This window comes from Muscardinus avellanarius (assembly GCF_963383645.1).
Source record: "Muscardinus avellanarius genome assembly, chromosome: 11".
In the NCBI taxonomy this organism is placed as follows: Eukaryota; Metazoa; Chordata; class Mammalia; order Rodentia; family Gliridae; genus Muscardinus; species Muscardinus avellanarius.
This window is the reverse complement of record NC_137797.1, coordinates 15,782,152-15,809,016: the sequence shown is the minus strand read 5'-3', so window position 1 is coordinate 15,809,016 and position 26,865 is coordinate 15,782,152. Positions and strand designations below refer to the sequence as shown.

Genomic DNA, 26,865 nt, shown 5'->3' with positions numbered 1-26,865 from the left:
CCCATCCATCACATAACAACAGGACACATGCTCTCTGCTCTCAGTCTGTTTAAAGTACTTCCATTCAGATTCTCTCCTGTAAGTGCTTTATCCATCCTCACTCGGCTTGTTTTGACTACTGGCTGGAAGGAAATCCGAAACCATTTCATACAAAAACCACTGTAGTGGGCAACTGTTATATGTGTTTCTCCCTTCAAAGCAGTTTTGCTTGTTTTTATATATTTATTTATGTGCAGAGAGGGTCTCATCCGCTGAATACATGGCACTGCTAATCCTACAGTCGTCTGTCCCCACAGAGTCTGTTAGCTCTTCCTCCTCAGAGTCGTCGTCCTCTTCCTCCTCTTGTGCTGAGGAACTGGAGGTGGGCCCTTTGCAGGTCTTCAGGTGGCGAGTGAGATGATATTTGGTTAGATATGCCTTTGTACATTTTTCACAGACATAATCCCGTTTTCCTTCATGAGAATTGAGATGCTTCTTCAAGTGATTTGTTCTCAGGAACAGCTTGTCACACTTAGGACACTTGATCTGGCGTTCTCTAAGAGGAGCACAAGAAAAACACTCGGTTTGGGTTGCAAATGACAACTGTTATTTTTCATAACTGTGTCAGAGAAGCTCCAATCTTTCAGAATCAGGTTGTTTTTTTAAATAGGAGATATACATAAGAGTCATAAAGCATGCGTATATAGTGTGAGTGACATAGATAGGTTGATTTTGCTCATTTTAGATACTATATAAATGAAGCCATCCTGTGTGTATTTCTTCTGAGCCTTGCCTCTCACACTGAATATAAAGCTTGTGAAATTTCCTCAAGTGGTTATCACTGGTTTGTTCCCTTCCTTCACTGTATATTATTTACAAATAGACTACAAGGTATCTTGCGGTGCTGGTCTGTCTACTGCTAATGATGCTCTGGTGATTTTCAGTGTTTTATTATCACAGACAAGATTGTTAAAAACATTTCTATTACCAGAATGCTGCTCTGTAGTATGTATGAGTTTCCAAAGGGACACACATGAGAATAATATGTAGTTGGGTAAAAGGATATGCACATCTTCAAGGTCAAGGAAGTAATAACGCCACTATTTTCTGAACAGGTCATATCTTAAATATGGTACCCACTTCTAGGGACCAAGTGTGAAACTAAGTGATAGGAGAACAAGCTGCAGAAACTAGGGCACCTGGCCTCACAGAAAGAGGGCTTAGTGGCAACATGGTTTCTGTCATGGCCATGGCATATATGGTCATAGCAGTCACCAGAAACTAACACTAGTGAAATGAACACCTTAAAATGGTTAAGATGCTGTCTTTTCCTTTTACTACAATCAGGTACACACAGTTCTGGTACCTGGCGGGTGGGGAAAACAGCCCCTTCCATGGCCCCACTATTTTCAGAATGAAACTTAATTTTCTTGGTATAATGAGCTGGTCTTCAGTGTGGCAACTGCCTCTCTCCCCTTTGTTCTTTCATGGGCACTCTATATTCTAACCACAAAGAACCACATGTGAGATTCCTTTCTGTATCTAAATGTCTGCCTATGTCATTCTTTCCCACCCCTGCCTAGAAGAACATTCTCATTCCTTACCTTTCTCTGCCTCCCCGAGTAATTCTAGTTTATCTTCCTTAACACTAAACTTAAACTCTTAGAACGTTTAGCCAGATTCCCCCAGGCTGGCTCGTCTCTAGCCTTTCAGCATTCAGTGCAACATAGCACCGTAAACGTTTACCTGCCTGTTTATCTTCGGGAGGCCTGAACTCCAGTTTAAAGACAGGAACAGGGTTTCATCTTGGTATTTCTACTATCTAGCATAACACTAGGCATCAAGAAGGTAGTTTTTTTAAGTTTGTTAAATAAATGGGATTATTAATAAAAGTAAATACAGAAATCAGGCATAAAAATAAAAGCAGACAAGTAAAACATTCCAAGATAGAACCAAAAATTCTGCCTGGTTATGTGGAACAAAGGTAAATGTATAGGAGACATCTACCAGGTACTAGAGCAGGCCACAGACACTGAATCAGCACCCACAACTGCTGGAGTGGCAGGTGCGGCGGTGGCCACCCAATGCCACCAAGTCAGGGCGATAACACGGCTGCAGGGCCACTTACTGTGTGTGGATCAGCACATGCTGTTTGAGGTCCTGCCTCCGCATAAATAGCTTGTCACAGTAATCACACTTGAGATTCTTCTCACCCGTGTGGATAACCATGTGGGACTCCAGGTGAGCCTTCTGGGTAAAAGACTTGTCACACAAAGTACACCTATAGTTCTTCTGACCTGAAAATTAACCCAAAGTATCACACTGTGAGTAAGGTAACTGCTGCCATTTTCAAGGCACACAGGCACCTGTACATGTTATGCAGTGGGGAAGTACAAGGCAAAACTGACTGGTACCTGAAACTGCACTTTCTAGAGTTGTCTACCTACAAACACTCAGAGTCATTTAATTTATATTCTGCAACTAAAGCCGACCTTCTAGGACTCTCATCTAAGTATATGTGTATTAATGCGTATAGCCAATACAGATAAAATCAGGGGAGGAAAAGCACTTATAATCTCAGTGCCCCACCTAACAAAAGAGAACAATCCATGAATTCTCATACTTATCTATGTGCAAACATAACTTTATAAGATACATTTTGTACTGTACTCTTTTTTGAACATAGAGTGTGACTTCATAAACCAGGGATGAAGAAAAATCCTTCCAAGAATGCATATATGATTCCTCTAAGCCAGGATGAGCAAGGCTTTTCTTAAAGGCTAGAGAGTCAGGATTTCAGGCTCTGTGCGCCACAGGGTTTCAGCTACAACTACTCAGTCTTAATATAAAAGGAAGAGGAAAGCCAAGTGTAGCGCACACACCTGTAATTGCACACTTGGGAGGCTGAGGCAGGTGTCACAAGTATGAGGTCAGCCTGGGCAACTTACAAGATCCTGTCTCAAGTTAAAAGTGGGGCTGTAGCTCAGCGGCAGAGTGACTGCCTCACATCTGTGCAAGTCTCTGGGTTCAATCCCCAGTACCGCAAGGAAAAATAAAAAAAGAACAAAGAAGAAATTTCCTTTTGAAAACTTGGAGAATGAATGACACAACCAATAGAGCCCAAACCCCTTCAGTTATAAAGATTAAATGCTGAAAGAAAGGGACTGGTTTACATGGCACTTAGAACATGGAAGCTCAAAACCCAAATCTGGGCAGTTTTATGGTACAATATTCCAAACCCGCTCTGCCTGGTGAGCTCTAGTGGGAAGCTCGGGCGGTATCTAGAGAATTCCTTTTGCTTCAAGTCCAAACATACTGATTACTAACTACATTTTTTTCAAGGCATCTCCAAATTATGATGAGGGCACCTAGAAAGTAGAGCACCTTAATAAGTAAAAACAGCATGCTCTGAGGAGCCTCGGTTATCCACCCCATTGAGATTCACCATCCGACTAAGTCCCATCAGCAGTCATCGGAAATCTTTCGATGGTATCAGATCTCAACTCTTACCTGCAATTTCTAATTGTTGCAAAAATCCCACTGTAATGGTCCAATGCAGCTTACCTGTATGTATCTTGAGGTGGGTTCGCAGGTTGCTCGGATCACTAAAAGCCTTGCTACAGAAATCACACTTGTGAGGCTTCATACCCATGTGACCCATAAAGTGGACGTGCAGTTTGGAAGGAGAGATAAAAGCTTGGGGGCACATCGAACACTTCCACTTTCTTTCTTTGCTGTGGCTTGGCCCATTGCTGCCGCTGTGACCCTGGCTGGGGAGATGGTTATGGATGTGGCTGGTCAGATGAGCTTTGAATTCTGTATAGGAATTGCACTCCTTGCCACAGTTACAGAGGTGCACATCTGGGTGTTCAGGAACACCTGAAAAGAAAATTACTCAATGTCTCCTGATACTTAAAGTTCACAACTTGTCCTTGACATTCATAACTGCTGCTTGCAAATCTCACTTCTATAAAAACTTCCAAATTTCTCACTGCCTATAAATTGTCTTGTTCAATGCTCTATCCACAGCATGTAAAATACACCAAGAACATAGAAAGCATTTGGTAAATGCCAGGTTATAAGGCCTCTTTCCTAAGGAAAACATTTAGATTCTGTAGCACACATGAACTTTTTTTTTTTTTTTTTTTCCTGGTACTGGGAATGGAACCCAGGGACTTTTCTACCTCCGAGTTATACTCCCAGACATATTTTATACTTTATTTGGAAACAGGGTCTCACTAAGTTGCTGAGAGCATCACTCAGCAGCTGAGGCTGGCTTTGAATCTATGCAATCCTCCCGTCTCAGCCTCCCCAGTGCTGGGATTAAAAGTGTGTGCTACCACACCTGACTCTATTCTTTATTTTTTTATTCATTTATTTTTTGGTGGTACTGGGGTTCCTGGAAACCCTTCTACCTCCGGGCTACACTCCCAGACACCTATTTTTTTATATTTTTGTTTGGAAACAGGGTCTCTTAAGCCAGCGAGGCTGGCTTCAAACCTGCACAATCCTCCTGTCTCAGCCTTCCAAGCACGGGGATTACAAGTGTGCGCCACCACATCCAGCTATTCTTTATTTTGAAACAGGGTTTCACTGAGTTGCAAAGGGCCTAAATAGCTGAGGTTGGCCTAGAACCGGATCCTCCTGTCTCAGCCTCTCAAATGCTGGGATTACACACATGCGCCACCACACCCGGCTACACATACTCTTAAACATCATTTAACAATACAATATAGTAGAAAGACAAAGCTTATAAACATTCAATCAAATCAAGGAACTTCGCTAACCTTCATGAACTTAAATCTCAATACCGTGGGCTCAAAAAGTAGCCTTAGAAGCTTAGAGCCCAAATTAAAGTTATACCATAAAAGTTCATGTCACATGAATACTGCTTGGTCAGTAACATGCAGCTTGTGAAGACTCTCACGTACTTTAAGAGCTCAAATGCAAAGAGTAACAGCTTGTTTTTTTTTTTTGGTGGTACTGGGGTTCCTGGAAGCCCTTCTACCTCCAGGCTACATTCCCAGACCTATTTTATACTTTTTATTTTTGGAAACAGGGTCTCTTAGCCAGCGGAGCTGACTTTGAACCTGCGCAATCCTCCTGTCTCCGCCTCCCAAGCATGGGGATTACAAGCGTGCACCACCACGCCCGGCAACAGCTTGCTTTTATATATATAAAAGTTTGTGATTTACTTTAGCTGCCATGCAAGTCGTTACCAAAACTTTATTTCTGATCCTGGGTGTTCTTACTATGCTAGATTCATTGCAAATAAGTCTTATACACTTACCAATCTGCTGAGCATAATCCCGGCTATAATAGAAAAGCAGTTCATTTTCAGGAGGAATGTCTTGTGAGGTGCAGAAATAGATTTTTCCATCATGGGGATAAGCCACCAAATTCTGCTCTTCTCGATTCCTAAGTTATCATAAATCAAACATAGGAGTTTTTCTTTTTTGTGTGTGGTTTTGGGGATGGAATCCAGGGGCATCCTACCTCTGACCTGCACCCCCAATCCTATTTTTCATTCTTTATTTTGAAACAGGATCTCACTAAGTAGTTGAGGCTGTCTGCGAACCACGATCCTCCTGTCTCAGCCTCCCAAATGCTGGGATTACAAGTGCACACCTCCACGCCCAGTCAAGTTTTTCGTTTTTAAGACAAGCTCTCACTATATTGTCCAGGCTGGCCCCAAACTCTGGGGCTCAAGACTCTTCTTGCCTCAGTCTCTCAAGTAGCTAGGACTACAGGTGCATGCCATCACACCTGGTTAAGCATAAATTTTGTCTTTCAATTCTGAGGAGTGAATCCAGGGCCTTATGCATACTGGGCAAACGAGCACTCTATCACTGAGCTACATTCCCAGCCCTTTAAGCATATTAATTTTGAAACATATACTAAAGATATCATACCCTCTGTATCAAAATTCTGTATGAAAAGGATCTGAAAACTTAGAACGATCTTTTTTAGATAATTTTTTTTTGGCAGTACTGGGGATTGAACCCACAACATTCTACCTCCAAACTACACCCCAGCCCTATTTTTTTATTCTTTATTTTGAAACAGGGTCTGAGTTGCAAATGGCCTCACTAAGTAGCTGAGGTTTTCCGCGAACTGCGATCCTCCTGTCTTAGCCTCCCAAATGCTGGGATTACAAGCGTGTGCCACCACACCCAACTTTCTAGATCAGCAACTTTGTGAGACCCTGTTTCCAAATAAAGTATAAAATAGGTTTGCGAGTATAGCCTGGAGGTAGAAAAGCCCTTGGGTTACACCCCCAGTATGACAAAAAAAAAAAAAAAAAAAAAGAACAGTTTTGCCTGGTGTGGTGGTGCAATCTTATTATTCTAATTCTTGGGAGTCTGAGACAGGAGGACCGCAGGCCAGCCTCAGCAACTTAGTGAGGCTCTTAGAAACTTAGCGAGGCTCTCAGAAGCTTAGCAGCTCAGAGATAAAATGCCCCTGGGTTCAGTCTCCAGAACCACAAAATAAATAAATGTTAAAAATGACAGTTTTAATGTATTTTCATGTACTGGGAAGGCTGAGACAGGAAGATTACAGATGCGAGGCCAGCTTCAGCAACTTAGGAAGACCCTGTTTAAGAAAAAAAGTGCCGAGGGTGGATCTGAGGTAGAATGTACCTAGTTTCTATCCTCAGTACCAAAAAAAAAAAAAAAAAAAAAAAGACAGTGTCATGTGTCAACCACAAATCATGGCTAATTTACAATAACCATCAGACAACCACTAGTAGAGTGAAGATGTTGAAAATGCCTTAGGCTTCAAGCATATCCAAGTATTGGTGTAATTTGGATTGTTTAGCTCTTCCTAATTTTTTTTTTTTTTTTTTTTTTTTTTTTTTTTGGTGGTACTGGGGTTCCTGGAAGCCCTTCTACCTCCGGGCTACGCTCCCAGACCTATTTTATATTTTTGAAACAGGGTCTCTTACGCCAGCGCGGCTGGCTTCGAACCTGCGTGATCCTCCTGTCTCCGCCTCCCAAGCGCGGGGATTACAAGCGTGCGCCACCACGCCTGGCTAGCTCTTCCTAATTTTATGCAAAGCTTCCTACTGAAAATCATGTGACTGGGCATGTGTGAAAAACACATGTGTAATCCCTGTACTTGGGAGGCTGAGACAAGAGAATTGTAGGCTTGAGCATGTAGTGAGACTCAATTCAACCTAGGGAGATCCTGTTTCCAAATAAGTAATAGAGAATCAGGCTGGGGGTGTAGCTTGAAGGTAGAATGCCTCTGGGTTCAATCCCCAACACCACACACACACAAAGAAAAACATCCGATGGGAGCAATTTCTCCCATCCACAACTACTCTTACCTGGCTTTGCGCACAAACATCATCCAATTACATTCATTTTCGTCAGTTGTAATGATGCAGAATTCTAGGACACCATTGTGGTATATCTACCAAGAGAGAGCAAACGTGTGTGCGTGTCAAATGAACTGACTACACTCAATTTTGGCCAGCAATCCTTTCATATACTCATTTGCAAGATACCAGCTTTCCTAGTCAACGTAAAAATAAATGATGACCTTCTTCACATCCTTATTTCACCAGTTATCCTACCTTCTGCAACACAGTAAAGGCCACCAGAGACCGCTAGTTAGTGCTCAGTGCAACTGCTCCGATTATTCATTTTTTGGCTAGACAAAGACTCATCTGCATCGCCACCACAAAGTAGGCTCCAAATGACTGACTGTCCACTAAGGCCAGATGGACCTAGCATTCTTCTGTGATCAATTTCAGACACCAAAATTAAAGTCCCCCAATGAGAGTGCTACAGCCACCTTTTTGGGGGATGGCGGAGCATTAATTGAGGATTGAACTCAAGAGTGCTCTACCACTGAGCTACATCTCCGGACCTTTTTAATTATGGGACAGGGTCTTGCTAAATTGCCCAGGCTGAAGCCGGGTGTGATGGTGCACGCTTATAATCCAGCATTCAGGAAGCAGAGCCCAGAGGATCACGGTTTGCAGACAGCCTCAGCTACTTAGTGAGGCCTTCGCAACTCAGTGAGACTTGTTTCAAAAAAATAAAAACTAAAAAATAAGGATGGGATGTAACTCAGAGGTACAATGTCCCTAGGTTCCATCCCCAGTACCACAAAAAAAAATTTTTTTTTTAATTGCCTGGGCTGCCTAGAAGTTGTGATTCTCCTGCCTCTGCTTCCTGAGTCCCTGGTATATAGGTGTGCACCTGTGCCTAGTGGTGTCTCATCTTTCTGATTATCTTAAGATCGACCCCCCCACTTCAACTCTACAAGCATCATTTCCAATTCAGTGCCTGAGATTCCACACAAACATGTTATAGAAATACCTATCTGCATCAAAACTTTGCATGCTCTTTGAAAAGCTAAAGAAGTAATCTTAGTTTTAATTCTAAAATTGTTTCCAAAGCTAAATATTTTAGGAATGTTTTCCAGATATTAATAATATAAACAAAGTCAAAAGTCTCATCTTCTACAACTAATTAAAATGCATAAAAATAATTAAAAATACTGGATTATCTCACAAAATGGAGACTAAAAGTTTATCCTCTATTTGTTCAAAACCTGGTGTTATGCTGTGTAATTTGACTGCCAAGAATAACACACAGGATGCAATATTAAAGAAATGAAAGCCTGGCTTGGTGGAACACATCTGTAATCCCAGTACTTGGGAGGCTGAAACAGGATTGCAGCCTCAGCTACTTAGTGAGGCTCTGTTTCAAAATAAAGAATAAAAATTGGGCTGGGGGTATATCTCAGAGGTTAGATGCCCCTGAGTTCAATCTTCAATACTGCAAAAAAAAAAAAAAAAAAAGGAAAGAAATGTGACAACTGAATGCTGAATGGCACTGTATCTGTTCTAAGTTTTATCAGTTGTTAGTAAGTTTTATTTCTTATTATAATTGTCACATCATAATAAAAACAGAGGTCAGAAAAGTTTCAACACTGACCTTCCAGATATGGTTAACAGCCTTGTCTGTCCACTCTGCTACTTCCATGGAGTGACTCTGCTGACCAATTAGAGGCCCAAAGCAAGTCCGCACAGGAATGGTTTCTCCAGTCCACACACCTATCAGTGGAGGGACACCAACTACACAATCAATGATTTAAACAACTAATAGGATATTGACACAGTTATTTAGGCTGTGCAATGACTCATTTTCAGTGATCCTGAGTACTACTGATATGTCAGCACTCCTGAGGTGGCTAAGGATGAATCCTGGGCTGTAAACACAGAAAGTGTAATGAACAGTTAAACGGGGCTCAGAAGAAATGCAGAGTAAGCAGCAATATCAGAAACTCCTGAACCTAGTTGTATACACAAGGAACCTGACCAGGCCCCACTAAATACATTATTTTGGAGTTAATATATAAAAACAGAAAACATTCTATTATAAAAATATAAAGCATTTACTACAAAACAAGTCAAACGTCTAAACCCTTTCATGTTTAAAGCACTGCTCTATATCTTCTGATTACTAGCACTTTCAAAAGACTCATGCAAAGCTGTAGCTGAAAAAATAATGACACTAATATTTTCAAAGAAATGGCATAGTAATTTGGAAGCCAAGCTAAATTCAAATATGGATAATTTTACTGTTATATTCTTTATTCTTTTTTCTAACAACGTATAAATATTTGATCTAAATATCTTTTGTACCTTCAAGTTAATCGTTAATTTTCCCTCTTTCAATAAAAGAAATGAAAGGTCAAAAAGTGTGTCCACTAAATTCGAGTCTTCAAAGACTCAAGCCAGGATTCTTTTCTCTATTCAATTCTGATGTTAAGAAAGGAGAAGTTTCTCAATAAAGTTTCCAGCTTGATTTATTAGTATTCCCACTGGACAGGACAAAGATTTCCTAAAAGCATAAATCTTAAGACATAAATTGACTTTTGGCTCAACCAAATAATACACATCCACTTTTACAATTCCACCCTACAAAGGAAGAAGAGACTTGATGGGATTTTATGGTCCCAAGACTCTTACCAACTTCTGCTCCCACGATTGACTGGCGGAGAACAAGCTGTTTTGGGAGAGAAAGTCTCGCTCTGCTCTCTATTGGAGTATCCGGAACAAAAGTCACTGGCCCGTGATCAGGGCAGTCTGAGGGATAGGCTCGGTCACAGAGAGTGCACCCTTTAGACAGCAAATTTGAGAGACACAAATGGGTACAGGTCACCCCGACTAAATTACTCTTTTTTATTTTTGGTGGTACTGGGGGTGGAACCCAGGGGCTTTTCTACCTCCAGACCTATTTTTTATACTTTTATTTGGAAACAGGGTCTTGCTAAGTTGCAGAGGGCCTCACTAAGTAGTTGAGGCTGTCCGCGAACCGTGATCCTCCGGTCTCAGCCTTCCGAATGCTGGGATAACAAGCATGCGCCACCATGCCTGGCTCAAATGCTAATTATTAAAATGTAATCAGTAAGAAGCAAGGTTCTAGTAGGAATTTTCTGATCAAAGAGCTACTCTTGAACTCAAACACATGTCCACTCATACCTCTCTTCAGACTTCTTTTCTTTTGATTCCACAAGATAAATTTCATAATCAGAGCATAAAAACCTAGTCAAAAGTACCAAAAGGGACTGGTGATATGGCTCAGTGGTAGCGCACTTGCCTAGCACACACAAGGCTGGGGTTTGAACCCAAGCACTACAAAATAAAATTTAAAAGTGAACTAGATAAGCCGGGCATGGTGGCGCATGCTTGTAATCCCTGTGCTTGGGAGGCTGAGACAGGAGTATTGTGCAGGTTCAAAGCCAGCCTCAGCTACTTAGTGAGGCTCTCGCAATTTAGTGAGACCATGTTTACAAATAAAATAAAATAAAATCGTGTGTGTGTGTGTGTGTGTGTGTGTATGGCTGGGAGTACAGCCCGGAGGTAGAAAGCCTCTGGGTTCCACCCCAGTATCACCAAAAAAAAAAAAAAAAAGTGAACTTGATAGCAGTTTTCGTTTTTTGTTGTTTTTGCAGAGCTGGTACTCGACCTCTGAGCTACACTCCCAGCCCTGTTTTTAATTCTTTATTTTGAAACAGGGTCTCAATGAGTTGCAAAGGGCTTCACTAAGTAGCTGAGGCTGGCTGCAAACCCAGATCCTCCTGACTTAGCCTCCCAAATGCTAGGACTACAAGCCTGAGCCATACCTTGGCTGATAGTGCTTTAACAATCAAGTACATTATCCCTTACATTAAGTCGATAAGCAATACTTCTGGGTATGGTACCTTAAAGTAAAAAATACTCCAATTCTTCTCAACTGTAACAGGAAACTGAGTCAAAACATTTTTAATCGTGCAGAGTAGAAATACAGGAACAATGGAGTCAGAGATGGCTATACCAGGCTGACCTAGTTTTGATGACACTTTTTTTGTGTGTGTGGTACTGGGGATGGAACTCAGGGGCATTCTACCTCTGAGCTACATCCCCAGCCGAATTTTTTTTTTTTTTTTTTTTTTTGAAACAGGATCTCACTGAGTTGCAAAGGGCCTCACTAAGTAGCTGAAGCTGTCTGGGAACCGAGATCTTCCTGTCTCAGTCTCTGAATGCTGGGATTACAAGGGTGAGTCACCACACTCAGCTTGATGACACATTCTTGAGACATAAAAAAAAAAAAAAAAAAAAAAAAAAAACTTGAGCGCTGCTCATGGGGAAAGCAGGTGGTATCCTAGTCTGCAGATACTGTCCTGGGGCTCACTCGTTTTCACACAGCAGCGCTCCTTGCATTGTCACAGTGGGTGCTGCCCCACATGCTGGTCTTTACTGCAACTTTACTTTCACTAGCTTAATGAGTTCCCTCCACAAATTTTCTTTTGCTCTATTCTTTTTATTTCCCTTTCTCTCTTTTAAGGAATAGTGTAATACTGTTATGCGATGATTAAATTCAAACTTTCCAAATTGATCAAAAAATAGCTGAAGTACATAATCCTTAAAACCAAAGACATCTAAATATCTTATTTTAAAAGTCGGGCATGGTGGCACACACTTGTAATCCCAGCATTTGGGAGGCTAAGACAGGAGGATCGCAATTTGTGGACAGCCTACCTAGCTAGTGAGGCAGTTTGCAACTCAGTGAGACCCTATTTAAAAATAAAAAATAGATGGGTGTGGTGGCGCACGCTTGTAATCCCCGCGCTTGGGAGATGGAGACCAGAGGATCGCACAGTTTCGAAGCCACCCTTGCTGGTTTAGGAGACCCTGTTTCCAAATAAAAATAATAATAATAAATAGGCCTGGGAGTGTAGCCTGGAGGTAGAAGGGTTTCCGGGAACCCCAGTACCACAAATAAATAAATAAATAATAAATAATAGGGCTGGGTATATAGCTCAGAAGTAGAAAGCCCCTAGGTTCCACCCTCAGTACTGCAATAAATAAGTAATAGACAAATATCTTATTATTCTGAACAATCCATTTGAAATCTGTACTTAAGTGAAATAAAATGTAAGTTTTCAGTTAGGCAAAACAGTAGCCAGATATGATGGGCACATGTATAATCCCAGTACTTGGGAGGCTGAGGCAGGTTTGAGGCCAGCCTCAGCAACATAGCCAGACCCTGTTTCATAATAAAAAATAAAATAGGACTGGGAGCATAGCTCAGAGATAGAATAGCACTGGGTTCAATTCCCAGCATTACACATGAAAAACAAATAAAAACCAGAAGTATAACACTTTCAACTACTACCCAATAAAAAGTATTTTGAAGAGATTCCCTCACTTGAGAACTGACCCTTCAATGCTCTTGAGAGGATCACCTCCACACAAAGGAGACTGCCATTTCATACTGCAAAAATTCTTCAGACATTTTTGGATACACAAGTGGCCAGAAAGTACAGGAGAGATGTTTAACATAATTATCATTTGAGAAATGCAAATAAAAACCACAGTGAGATGCCACTTCACACATACTAGGATGGCTATAAGAAAAACAGAGCACTTCAGAGGCTGAGACGGGAGGATGGAGACAGGAGGACTGTGGGTTCAAGCCCAGCTTCAGTAATTTAACAAGAGCCTGTTTCAAAAAGATAAAGGTGGTGGGGAGCTAGGGGTATAGCTCAGAGGTAGAATCCCCAGTACCAAACAAAATAAAACAAAACAAAACAACAGAAAATTATGTGCTGGCAAGGATGTAGAGAAGCTGCAACCACCATATACTATAGTTAAGAATATAAAATGGCACAGCCATTCCAGAGGATCTGGCAGTTCCTCCCAAAATTAAACATAAACACTATACCCCATTAAAATGTACAATTATTGTGTCAATTAAAAAACATATTTTTTGTTGTGGTACTGGAGCTCAAACCTAGAGCCTCATGCATGCTAGGCAAGTACTCTACCAGGCTATATCTCCAGCCCAAATTTTTTAAAACTAAAAATAGAAGCCAGGCGTGGTGGTACACACTTGTCATCAAAGCATTTGGGAGTCTGAGACAGGAGGATCCTGGTTCACAGCCAGCCTCAGCTACTTAGTGAGACCCTGTTTCAAAAAATAAAAAATTGGGCTGGAGCCAGGCGTGGTGGCGCACACTTGTAATCCCCACCCTGGGGAGGCAGAGACAGGAGGATCGCGCAGGTCAGAAGCCAGCTGCACTGGCTTTAGAGACTCTGTTTCCAAATAAAAAAGAAGTATAAAATAGGTCTGGGAGTGTAGCCCAAGGCAGAAGGGCTTCCACGAATCCCAGTACCACCAAAAAAAAAAAAAAAAAATTGGGCTGGAGGTGTAGTTCAGAGGTAGAATGCCCTGGGTTCCACCCCCAGTACCGCCAATAAATAAATAAATAAATAAATAAATAAATAAATAAATAAATAAATGTAGAATAATTCCATATATATATATATATATATATATATATATATATATGTATGCAAGAGAATTAAAACATGCTCATACAAAAACTTGTACATGAAGTCAGGTCTGGTGGCACACCCTCGTAATCCCAGCGCTTGGGAGGCTGAAACAGGAGGATGGCACAGGTTCAAAGCCAGTCTCAGCTACTTAGCGAAGCTCTCAGCAACTTAGTGAGACCCTGTTTCCAAATAAAGTATAAAATAGGTCTGGGAGTATAGCCCGGAGATAGAAAAGCTCCTGGGTTCCACCCCCAGTACCGCAAAAAAAATTGTACAAGAATATTCATAGCAGTTTTATACATAATACATTCATATTATGAAATATCATTCAGCTGTAAAGAGGAATAAAGTCCTGAAACATGCTACAACATGGATGAGTCATAACATTATGCTAAAGGGAAGAAGCCAGACAGAAGGTCAATACCATGATTCCATTTGTACAAAATGTACAAAACAAAGAAAGCCAGGGAGACATAAAGTAGACTAGTGGTTGCCTGAGAAAGGAGTAGAAGGGAATGAGTGACTAATAAGTGGTTAGAATTTTTTTAATAGGCTAAAGTGTTTTGAAATTAGTGGGAATGGTGGCACTTTTGAATACACTGAAAACCCACCAAAATATTGTTTTAAAATGTATATATATAGCTGGGCGTGGTGGCACACGCTTGTAATCCCAGCATTCGGGAGGCCGAGACCAGAGGATCATGGTTCGTGGACAGCCTCAGCTACTTAGTGAGGCCCTCCGCAACTCAGTGAGATGAGGTTTCAAAATAAAGAATAAAAAATAGGGCAGGGGGTGGAGCTCGGAGTTCGAATGCAGCTGGGTTCCATCCCCAGACCCACAAAAAATAAAATAAAAAATAAAAAATAAAAATATAAAATGTATATATAAGCCAGGCATGGTGGCACATGCTTGTAATCCCAGTACTTGGGAGGCTGAGATAGGACTACAGGTTCAAGGACAGCCTCAGGTAAGTAGAGACTTTATCAAACTAGTGACACCCTGTTTCAAAACAAAAAATAAAATAGGGCTGGGGGTGTAGCTTGGAAGTAGAATGCCCCTGAGTCCCATTCCCAGTACCACAAAGTAATAATAATAATAATAATAATAATAATAATAATAATAATATGTATATGTATATGTAAATTCTATTTCATCTAATGAGACTTCTATTAAATCCTCCTCTGGTAAAGTCTTCCCTGACCCTCCCCTGACCTGGCTACCCGCTTCCCCTTCAGATTATTTTAGCACTATGAGCTTAACCCAGGCCTCACGGTTACCATGCTGTGTTGCAAGAGGCTGTTTATTGCCTTTGCTTCCCATCAGACCGTGGGTTCCTTAGAGGTATGCAGTGTCTCTCTACAGACTGTTCTGCCCCCAGCATCTAGCACAGTTCTTGGTATATATTAGGCACATGTTTCTGGTATGAATGAAGTACCTAATAACACCAACAAATCAACCTTTTTTTTTTTTTGGTGCTGGAGATTGAACCTAGGGGCAGCCTACCTCTGAACTACACCCTCAGCCCTTTTATTTTCATTTTGAACAGAATCTCACTAGGTTGATGAGTCTCATCATTTGCAGAGGCAGTCTCTCAACCTGCAATTCTCCTGTCTCAGCCCTCCATGTATTAAGATTACAGGCAGGTGCCACCTGGCCTAGCTCAAATCAATTAATTTTATATTTTGTTGTTGCCCAATAAAAAGAACTTAGCCAGGCGTGGTGGCACATGCTTGTAATCTCAGCATTCAGGAGGCTGAGACCAGAGGATCACAGTTCAAGGACAACCTCAGCTATGTAGTGAGGCCCTTTGCAACTAGGTGAGACCAAGTTTCAAAATAAAGAATAAAAAAATAGGCCCAGGGATGCAGCTCGAAGGTAGAATGCCCCTGGGTTCCAGCCCCAGTACCGAAAAAGAAAAAAGAAAAAAAAATTTACGTGCCTCACTTTTATTAATTCATATACATTCTAAAAAAATTGCATTTATATCCACCTACATTTTCCCATAAGGTTATAAAAGTAATTTCATTTTATTTTTTGGTCTTATGTTAAAAGAGCACAAGATCCGTGGACAGAGTAATTTTACCAAAGTTTACTCTTGGAACACTCTACTTGTGAAACCTGGGAAATACCATAAATACTACTGGGCTAAATTTATCTCTAAAATACAGAAATGAGCTGGGCATGGTGGCACACACCATGCCCACACCTGTAATCCTGGTACTTGGGAAGCTGAGACAGGACGATAGCAGGTTTGCCACCAGCCTAAGCAACCTAGCAAGGCCCTCTACAACTTGGAGACCTTGTTCCAAAATAAAAAATAAAACAGGGCTGGGGGATTGGGCATGGTGGTGCACACTTGTAACCCCATGTATTTGGAAGGCTGAGACAGGAGGATCACAGGTTCATGGTCAGCCTCAGCTACTTAATGAGGTTCTCAGCAACTTAGTAAGATCCTGTTTCAAAAATAAAGAATAAAAACAGGGCTGGGAGTATAGCTCAAAGGTAAAATGGCCTGAGTTCAATCCCCAATACTACAAAAAGAAAAAAGAAAGGAAAAAAAAAACACAAAAACACAAAAACAGGGTTCGGGTATAGTTCAGAGGCAGAATGCTCCTGTGTTTAAGCCCTAATTCCCCCTCCCTCCCTCCCTCCCTCCCTCTCCCTCTCTCTCTCTCTCTCTCTCTCTCTCTCTCTCTCTCTCTCACACACACACACACACACACACACACACACACAACCACACACACAAAAATTAAAATACAGAAATAACTACTTTCTTTTTTTAAAAAGATATTATAAGAACCACTGAAATGAGTGTATATTATTTGGCTTACTTAAGGAAAAAGGCAACCATATTTATAAAAGCACAATACAAAGGCAAACAAAAATTCCAAAGCCCAATTACTTTCTATACTCCCCTAATCAATGCCAGACTCTGTGACTAAACCTTTTAGAGGGTATGGTCTTTTTAACCAATTATTCCCAAAAGAGAAAGACTAAGCACACTCACAAATTGTAAACAAAGTTGCCATGTTTTCCTTGTTTGAATTGGAGTCTTCCATTTGCAGTGAAGGTGGTACAAAAGAAAGACCATCTGAAGACACATCTACATGACCTGTCCCCATAGCAACCTCCTGGGTGATAGAGGAGACAGCCACAGGTTCTAGACTGAGGCCAACTTCATGGAGAGAAACAGACTCTAGGGAGGCGAGGTTGTGTGAGGTAGAAAGTGCCACGCTTACAGAGTTGGTGCTCATGGCCACAGTGTGGATGGAGTCACTGAGAGCACTGTCAGACATTCCATTGACCCGACTTGTAATGTGGTCCGTCTCCATGACCACAGGGAGCTCCAGGCCATTCCCATGAATGGGTATCACACCACCATGTCCTACGGTGTCTGCTGTAAGGTTATTGCTCACAGAATCCACAGAAAGAGGTTCATGACTTCTGGAGCCATTTGGGATCTGAGAATGCTCGCCGGCAACACCGTCCATTGTAAGCTCCTCTGCCATTCCATCTGTAGAGATTGGGCTGGTAACCCTAGAAACACTCTCCATAGTGATCGTTGTATCCAAGGCCACCTCATGGGCATCGCTAGGATGAAGACTTTGGGCACCATGTGTGTTCACAGAACGAGAGTCAATTGAAACAATGCCTGGTTCTAATCCAACATTTCCATTGGACTGATAAGGATCTAGCCCTGAAGGGTTATTGGCAATGGATAATGCTGTATTCCCATCAACATTTATAGAGTTGGGGTGGATGTACTGAGGAGGTGGTCTGTCAGCTAAATAAGATAAAATGCCTGAAAGAAAGAAAAGATGAAATATCAAAACTCTATTTAGTACACTGTTAAAAAATTTCAAGTGCTAGAAGCTATTTTCCTTGCAATATAAATTAAAATAAACTCTAATTTCATTGATACACATACTTTATAAATGGTAACATACTATACATGACTTTCTTTGAAATTCAAATCCTAAAAGAATTAATCACCAGTACTTAGGAGGCTAAGACAGAAGGATCACCGTTTGATCACAGTTCACAGCCAGCCTCAGCTACTTAGTGAGGCCCTTTGCAACTTAATGAGATCTTGTTTCAAAATAAAGAATAAAAAATAGGACTGGGGGTGTAGCTCAGAGGTAGAATGCCCCAGGTTCAATCCCCAGTACCACACACACACACAAAAAGATAGGGCATGAAAGTAGTTCAGAGGTAGAATGCCCCTAAGGTTTAACCCAGAACTACCAAAAAATAAAAATATAATAATAAAATAGAATTGTTCAAAACATCTCACACAATAAATTCCATGTATAGCAATATTCCATAAATGTACTTTTGTAAATATTATTCACTAAGACATTGATAAAAACATCAGTCACAGGGTAACAAAATCTGGAAAAATCAAGCTGTCCAGCCGGGTGTGATGGCAGTAATCCTAGCATTTAGGAAGCTGAGACAAGAGGATCGTGGTTTGAGGCCAGCCTCAGCTACTTAGTGAGGCCCTTTGCAACTCAGTGAGACCCTATTTCAAAATAAAGAATAAAAAATAGGGCTGGGGGTGTTGCTCAAAGGTAGAATGGTAGAATGCCCCTAGGTTTCATCCCCTGTACTGCAAAAAAAAAACAACAAAAAAAAAACAAGCTCTTCAACAATAAGGACTAACATAATGGCCATCGATATCTATTCAGTAGAATTTAACAGATCATAAAAAAGGAAAATAATGAAAACCATGTGGCCACAGGCAGAAAAACTTATGTAAAAGTAGATAAAATATTAAATGAAAAATAAACAATTATATAAAAAGTATGATTTCAACTATGAAAAATGGTAAAAATTTATGCCCTCAAAATAAAAAACAGGAAGGAAGTACACCAAAAAGATGGTTGAGGGGACTTTGAGTGTTCCCCTTTACTATCTGCTAAATTTTCCAAAATGAATGTTTATTACTTTTCTAACATAATGAAAATTCAATAAACTTTTAAAAAATGACGCTGCAGTAAGATATATGGTTGGTAGAAATTATAATTGCAGAATTAGAAACACTGAACCAAGGAGATGCTGGAGAAAGAATAAAAAGTGTTTATATTCAATTGGTAAATTTAGCTTAAACTGCTATATTAAAAACATACTGCTGGGCATAGTGGACCACACCTGTAATCTCAGTACTTGGGAGGCTAGGACAGAAAGGAGGATGGCAGGTCTGACAGTCTCAGCAAGTAGGGAGACTCGTAGCAACCTAGTGAAACCCTGTCTCAAAAACAAAAAATAAAAAGAACTAGGGGTATAGCTCAGAGGTAGAATGCCCCAGAGTTCAATTCCTAGTACCACTCTCACAAATATATACACATCCTAAGAGGAACACACAATAATATAAACAAAGATTTTCCCACTTAGAGAGTAATATCCAATAATGACAGAAAACAAGTATTATTCAAATCTTGAAAACCTGAGCTTAAACAACTCTATTCTTTGTTTTAATCATCCCTAATAAAATTATAAACTTACCAGGTAGAATGGTTCTAAAGTAGCTGCTCTCCAGGTGAGGGTACGGTGGTGGAGGTAGGGTGTAGTTTCTTTCAGGCAACCCACACATCACCCCTCGGTCCCCAATACCCATTGGGAGCATCAGAGACAAAGCAGAAGGCAGAGAGCTCAGGGATGGGCCCAGGTTTGGAATCGCCACAGGGAGGCCTACAAAACAGAATTGTTTCCCTCAATTAAAAAAGAGTAAGTACTTAAAAATCCTATCAACTGCTACTGGCTAAACTCTTAACAGAACTAAACAAAGGTCCTAGCTTCAGTTTTCAAATTAAGTTTTAAAATGCCAAACTGAGCCTCCAGTTGTCTATGTTGCTCTTAAGTACCAAAACATTTCATTTACAATTAAAAACCTAGTTTAAATAACATTTTAGAAAACAAATTATATATTGAAAAAAGTGGAAGGAAAAAACTTGTTCACAGAAGTGGTCCCTGGTAGTGAAAATATGCATTTTTTTAAACTTTACTATATTTTCCATTCTATATGGTAAGAATGCTTCATTTGATAAAAACTAGGATATGCTTTTACTTGAAAAATATTGTACTGAGTGCTAGATGTAAAACTGTACATATGTACTTTCACGCAAACATTTTGTATATATGCTGTACTTTAACAATCAATTAAAAAATATTAAGGGACTTCCGGGAAGATGGCGACCGAGAAAAGCGGGGCTTAAGAGCCCCGCTAACAACAAATCTCCATTACCACAAAATCAGCGCCTTTCATAGCCAGAAAACACCATCACCAGTGAAACAAAAAATCACCAGGCTCCAGAGAGAAAGCGGACTGAGAACAGAGCCACAGAGGAGATAACCGGCCTCGCGCCCGAGGACGCGGCAGACGCGGCACCAGCGCCATACTGCCGGCGGCACTGGCGAATTCACGGGATGGCTACAGCAAGCCGAGGTGAGCCACTGCGGAACAGCCAGGCGGGATTTCTCCAAGCAGAGAGCGTCTAAAGCTCCCAGTGGCTGAACTCAGCACACGCTGCAGGGATTCAGAGTCGAAATCAAAACCAAGAAGAAAACGCCAGCCTCAGAGCCGAAGGTGTAGCAGCGGCGCCATATTGCCACTGGCGGGAGCAGCAGCAAATTCAGCGAGGCCAGTACAGCTACATCTGCGCACTCAAGAACAGTAAGTCAAATTGCGGGCCACAGAGGAGAAATCCCAGTACTGTACTCCCTGGGACTTGACCCAGTGGGGGAGGGGCGGTGGCAGAGATATCACACCATAGGAGAACGTGCAACCTGGCACCCCCCTCAGTCTAAAGCAGCCTCTATCGACTCTCTGGGTCGGAGACTCTGTGATAAAACACAGTAAAGGAGTAGTGGGGTCTGAGATACTACTGACTCGAGATCCAGAACACCTTAAGTGAAGTCATAGTGACCCAAGGGAAGAACCCAGAGAAGGCACAAACTTCCGAAATCATGGGAAAGAGGAATAATACTGGAGCAATGAATGCACACAACCCCACAACATCAGAACCCAATAAAACTGAAAATCAGAGATTTCTAGAAGATCAAATCAGGAAAATAACTGTAGAAATAATAGAGGTGCTTCGAAAAGAACTCAGAGAGAGCCAAAAAGAGATGAAGGATGCAATTAATGAAGTAAAGGCCTCAATTCAAAGCACAAACAACCGATTAGAACACATGGAGAACAGAATCTCACTCTTAGAAGATGAGCAATCCAAAAATGAACGCATAGTTTCTAATCTAGAAAAAAATATCCGACAGGAGGAATCTGATATTGAAGAAATATGGGCCCATCTTAAGAGAGCTAACCTAAGAATAATTGGAATAGAGGAGGGAAAAGAAAGTGAAACCAAAGGGATCAACAATCTCTTCAAGGAAGTAATAGCAGAAAATTTTCCAGACATCAAGCAAGAGGCCGATACACAGGTCCAGGAAACTTATAGAACTCCCTTTAGACAGGATCGGAGAAGAGGATCCCCACGCCACATAATTGTCAAAATGACCAATGTGGAAGCCAAGCAGAGAATCTTAAAGGCAACAAAAGCAAAGGGCCAAGTGACATTCAGAGGCAAACCAATTAGAATCACTCCAGACTTCCCAAACCAAGTTATGAGAGCCAGAAGGGCTTGGAGTAACATATTCCCAATTCTGAAAGAAAACAACTTCCAGCCAAAAATTTCCTACCCAGCAAAACTTTCTATCAAATTAGATGGAGAAATAAGAAGCTTCCATGACAAACAGAAACTGAAGGAATTTATGTCTTCAAAACCAGCGCTAGAGAAAATACTCAAAGAGATTAACTACAAAGAAGAAATAGGTAACACACACCAGAACTAGAGAAACAAGATTTTCCATCCAACAGACAACTAAGATTGGTTATCTGTGGAGATTCATTATTTATGTTAGTCTTTTACCTATCTCTAAAGGGTATTGTTTGCCTTTATTGTTGTTAATTTTTAGGATTTCTAGTTGGAATATTAATATACCTTCAGATATAGCAATTGGAAATATTTTATCCCATTCTATTAGTAACTGTTAACTCTGTTTACATTGTCTTTGGATATACAATATTTTTTTTATTTTTTAGGGAGTTTGTATACGCTTCTGTTACCTGTGCCATTGAAATCATAACCAAGAAATCACTGCCAATTTCAATGTTGTGAGGTTTAATGACCCAGATTTTCTTCTAAAAGTTTATAGTCTTAAGATTTATATTTAGGTCTTTTATCTATTTTGAGTTAATATTTGTATATGGGATTAGGTAAGGGTCTAATTTTATTCTTTTCCATGTAATTATTATTTTTTAACAATATTTAGTTAAAAGATTAATATTTCCACCACCAAATGTTCGTGGAAACCTTGTCAAAAATAACTTGACAATATAGGGAAGAATTTAGCTCTAGGCTTTTATTTAACTCCAATGGTTTATATATCTGCCTTTAGAATAGTACTACACTGTTTGAATTATTGTAGCTTTATATGGTTTGAAATCAGAAAATATATATCTTCTAGCTTTGTTCTTTTTCAAGATCGTTTTGGGTACCTAGAGTCCATATTCCATATTAGGATAGATTTTTTTTCTGAAAAATAAATAGAAAAAAAAATATTCTCTGGTAAGAAAGAAAGCAAAAAGAAATATTGAAATGTCATCTTTAAGTCATCAAAAGCTTGGTATCAGACAAATGAAACTGTTATGTGAGATTACTATTTTTAATTTTAGATAAATTGCCATAATACTAGATGTCAACTACTAAGCCAAGCATGGGAGGGAGGGATAGGGAGAGAATGGGGTGGGGATTGGGTGAGGGCTGACTGGGAAAAGTGTGCAAGTATGTCTACAAAAGTATGTATCCTACTATGATGTATGAATACAGTGCACCAATAAAAATAAAAAATAAAAAAAATATTAAGGCTTAAGCCAGGCATGGTGGTGTGCATTTGTAATCCCCATACCTGGAAAGCTGAGACAGGAGGATCACAGGTTCACGGCCAGCCTCAGCTACTTAGTGAGGCCCTCCGCAATTAATGAGACCCTGTTTCAAAATAAAGAATAAAAATAGGACTGGGGATGTAGCCCAGAGGTATAATGCCCCTGGGGTTCCATTCCCAGTACTGCAAAAGAGAAAAAATTAAATCTTAACTTATATCTTCCTTAGATACTATGTAAGTAAAGTGCTGAAGGGACTCTTACTGTGCCTAACCATCATAATGAATACTTGCCAACTTGGGCAATGCACATTTGTGTATATTTGCCAGAGGCGATTTTTAAAAATTTTAATATCTTTAATAGACTTTTCTTCTTTAACAGGAGTATCCACCAAAAGGAATGTGTAAGACAATCAAATGGGTTAACAACTAAGAATTTTAAAAAATTTCTTTTTCAGACACTTAAAGGTAAAGATATTCTAGTTTGGATGAATCTTATTAAACAGCTATATTTTTACTAATAAAACAGGTTGCCTGTAGAGAACTATTTAAACAACTTTTAAGTTTATTTAAAATACTCCTAGCAGGGCACAGTGGCAAACACTTATAATCCCAGCGCTTGGGAGACTGAGACAGGAGGACTGAACAAGTTCGAAGCCAGCCTCAGCTACTGAGTGAGGCTCTCAGCAACTCAGTGAGACCCTGTTTCCAAATAAAGTATAAAATAGGTCTGGGAGTATAGTCCAGAGGTAGAAAAGCCCCTGGGCTCCATCCCCAGTACCACAAAAAAAAAAAAAACAGAACTAAACTGGGCATGGTGGTACATGCCTGTAATCCCAGAAAAATCAGAGGTTCAAGGATAGTCTCAGCAAGTAGTGAAATTCTTATCAACCTAGCAAGACCCTATTTTCAAATAAAAATAAGGCTGAGTGTAAAGTTCAGAGGTAGAGAATGCCCCCTGGGTTCAGTACCACCAAAAATAAATAAACACTAGCATCAACACAATTTTTTTTTTTTTTTTTTGGTGGTGGTAATGGGGTTCCTGGAAACCCTTCTACCTCCAGGCTACACTCCTAGACCTATTTTTTTAATATTTTTTTATTTGGAAACAGGGTCTCCTAAGCCAGCGAGGCTGGCTCCGAACCAGCGTGATCCTCCTGTCTCTGCCTCCCAAGCGCAGGGATTACAAGCATGCACTGCCACGCCCGACTCTATTTTTGTATTTTTATTTGGAAACAGGGTCTCTTAAGCCAGCAAGGCTGGCTCTGAACCTGTGCGATCCTCCTGTCTCCGCCCCCACCAAGTGTGGGGATTACAAGCGTGTGCCACCATGCCCATCAACACATTTTTGTAAAGTTCAATACGTTACAAAGTCATAAATACTTAAGAATCTATAGCTGAGCTGGGTGTGGTGGCATACACTTGTAATCCCAGTACTTGGGAGGCTAAAACAGGAGGATCACAGGTTCAAAGCCAGCCTCAACAACTTAGCAAGGTCCTCTGCAACCTAGTGAGACCCTGTTTCCAAATAAGAAACAAAACTGGGCCAGGGATTTAGCTCAGATGTAGAATGCCTCTGGGTTCAATCCCCAGTGTCACACACACACACACACACACACACACACACACACACACACAGATCTATAGCCTATTTCTTTTCCATTTCAATAGAAAAAGAAACCAAAACTAGAAAGCAAAGCAAAAAAGCTTTACAAGTACAATAAGGGACAATGTGTTCTTCTTGTGCTATTCTTCTCTTAGTGACAAGGCTCAGGGGACTTGCACAGAGAAGCTCCTTGTTTGATACCACCTCTTTTCCCTAACTCTAGGCCTGAAACATCTGCAGTTGTTCCATTTCAAATCTAGTCGAATATTAAGCCTAATTCTGCCATGCTTTCAGGGAAATAAAGAGTAAATTTAACTGATAATCTTCTATTAACCCAAGGAAATGATGCCAAGGTATGAACCAGATAAATGAGTAACTCCAGATAAAATGTCAAGTCAATTAACAGCTCTAGACAAAAGGCTGTCAACACAAGAGACTGTAAGAAAAAGAAAACTGCTACTCCTAGATCCTAGACCTCTGGAACTCCACAAACACGATTTCTTCTCTGCTACCAAGTGTGGCACTCCTACTTGGCTTCTCTCCTCTACCATTAAGAGCACTCCGACCTCCTCTAGGCTCCATTCAGAGGTGATAATGCAGTGGCTCCCCTTACCACTCACCTGGGGCAGGGATGGCACTGTGAGTGGGTGAGGCAGCCAACCCCAGGTGACTTCCGGAGACCGGCAAAGCACTGCTCACAGAGGATGAGGTCAGCTGCTCCATCCCCACAGAGCTCAGGTTCATTTCATTCATCCTAGGAAAGATCAAACACAGGCAATTATGCAAAAGGTCACCTCACTAACTTCATGTTAAGCTCTCCAATAATCTGAATCTATGGAGATGAAAAACTGGAACCTGCCTGGGTTATTTATTTATTTATTTATTTATTTATTTATTTATTGTGGTACTGGGGTTCCTGGAAGCCCGTCTACCTCCAGGCTACACTCCCAGACCTATTTTATATTTTTCTAAATTTGGAAACAGGGTCTCTTAAACCAGCGAGGCTGGCTCCAAACCAGCGTGATCCTCCTGTCTCCGCCTTCTAAGTGCGGGGATTACAAGCGTGCGCCACCACGCCCGGCAACCTGCCTGTTTATATGCTTACAATTCTTTGAGATAGTGTCATATTATTTCTACTGATAAGAAAACTGGCATTCAGAGAGGATGTGATTTAGCAGAAATGGGATTTGAATTCAGGGCTGCCTTGTTCCAAACCCTACATGTGCCATCTGTCAAAGTCTACAAACTGTAGAGCATGGTGGCAATGACAGTTCACTATTTATTCATTTACTTTTAATGTGTGTGTGTGACGGGGTGCTGGGGATGAGCCAGTGACATTCTATCTCCGAACTACACTCCAGCCCTTTTTAATTTGGAAACAGGGTCTCACTAGTTTGCTGAGAGTCTTGCTAAATTACTGAGGTTGGCTTTGAACCTGCAATCCTGTCTCAGCCTCCCAAATACTGGTATTACTGTGCCACTATGTCCAGTTTCTTTTTAAAATCACCCAAGAGCCTAGATTGAACCGAGGAGTATTCTGTCTCTGAGCTACACTACCAGCACTATTTTATATTTTATTAATTAATTAATTTTTCTTTTTTGGTGTTACTGGGAATGGAACCCAGTGGCATTCTACCTCCGGGCTATGCTCCCAGACCTATTTTATATTTTATTTGGAAACAGGGTTTCACTTCGTTGCTGAGAGCCTCACTATTTAGTGAGGCTGAGGCTGGCTTTGAACCTGCACAATCCTCCTGTCTCAGCCTCCCAAGCACTGGGATTACAAGTATGCACCAATACACCTGGCTATATTTTATTTTTTATTTTGAAATAGGGTCTTGGTAAATTGCTGAGGCTAGCCGTGAACCCGCAATCCTTCTGTCTCAGCCTCCCAAGTACTGGGATTACAGGTATCCATCACCACACCCAGCTCAAGAAATCTTTACTAATCCTTTTTACCAAGAGTTAAAAGCAATACTGGGTCTGAAGATTAAGAACGGTGTGAAGAAGTACATTTCCCCCATAGGCCAATATTTTATTAAAATCTATATATACCAAAGTCTTAATAATTAAGTCAATAATCTTAATATCTTCCACATATTAAGATTCACTAAGTAAGCTTTGCAGAACATTATTAAATATTACTTCAATTTTTCATAACAATTCTGCAAAGTAAGCTACACGTGAAAACTAAGGCTCAAAGGGGTATATGTCATATACCCCAAATTATATAACAATTAAATAAAAGCACTCAGCTGGGAACAGTGGCACATTTCTGTAATCCTAGTACTTGGAAAGCTGAACAGGAGGAAAGCAGGTTCGAGGTCAGTACGTAGTAACTTACTGAGACCCTATTTCAAAACAAAATATAAAACAGGACTTAGGGTGTAGCTCAGAGGTAGAATGCCCCTAGGTTCCACCCCAAGTACAAAAAGAAAAGAAAGAGCATACATAAATCCTGCAAAGTAATTCCAAAAAGTTCTTGGGTGTTTTTTG

At 40.6% G+C, this 26,865-nt stretch overlaps 1 protein-coding gene across 2 annotated transcripts; it reads right to left on the bottom strand.

Annotated features, from left to right (window-relative positions):
* Nucleotides 1-222: 222 nt before the first annotated feature.
* On the bottom strand, nt 223-25,140 carry PRDM4 (PR/SET domain 4; the record flags this gene model as incomplete). Of its 2 annotated transcripts, none has more annotated exons than XM_080705489.1 (10): nt 223-535; nt 2,108-2,276; nt 3,544-3,858; nt 5,270-5,397; nt 7,310-7,395; nt 8,931-9,049; nt 9,968-10,117; nt 16,831-17,625; nt 19,329-19,514; nt 24,990-25,140. In XM_080705489.1, the coding sequence occupies 10 exons, from the start codon at nt 25,120-25,122 to the stop codon at nt 223-225; spliced, it is 2,394 nt and encodes a 797-aa protein (XP_080561615.1). The 2 variants fall into 2 exon arrangements, with proteins under 2 accessions (XP_080561615.1, XP_080561614.1); XM_080705488.1 differs by having other exon boundaries at nt 8,931-9,070; nt 24,990-25,122.
* Between the last annotated feature and the right edge of the window lie 1,725 nt (nt 25,141-26,865).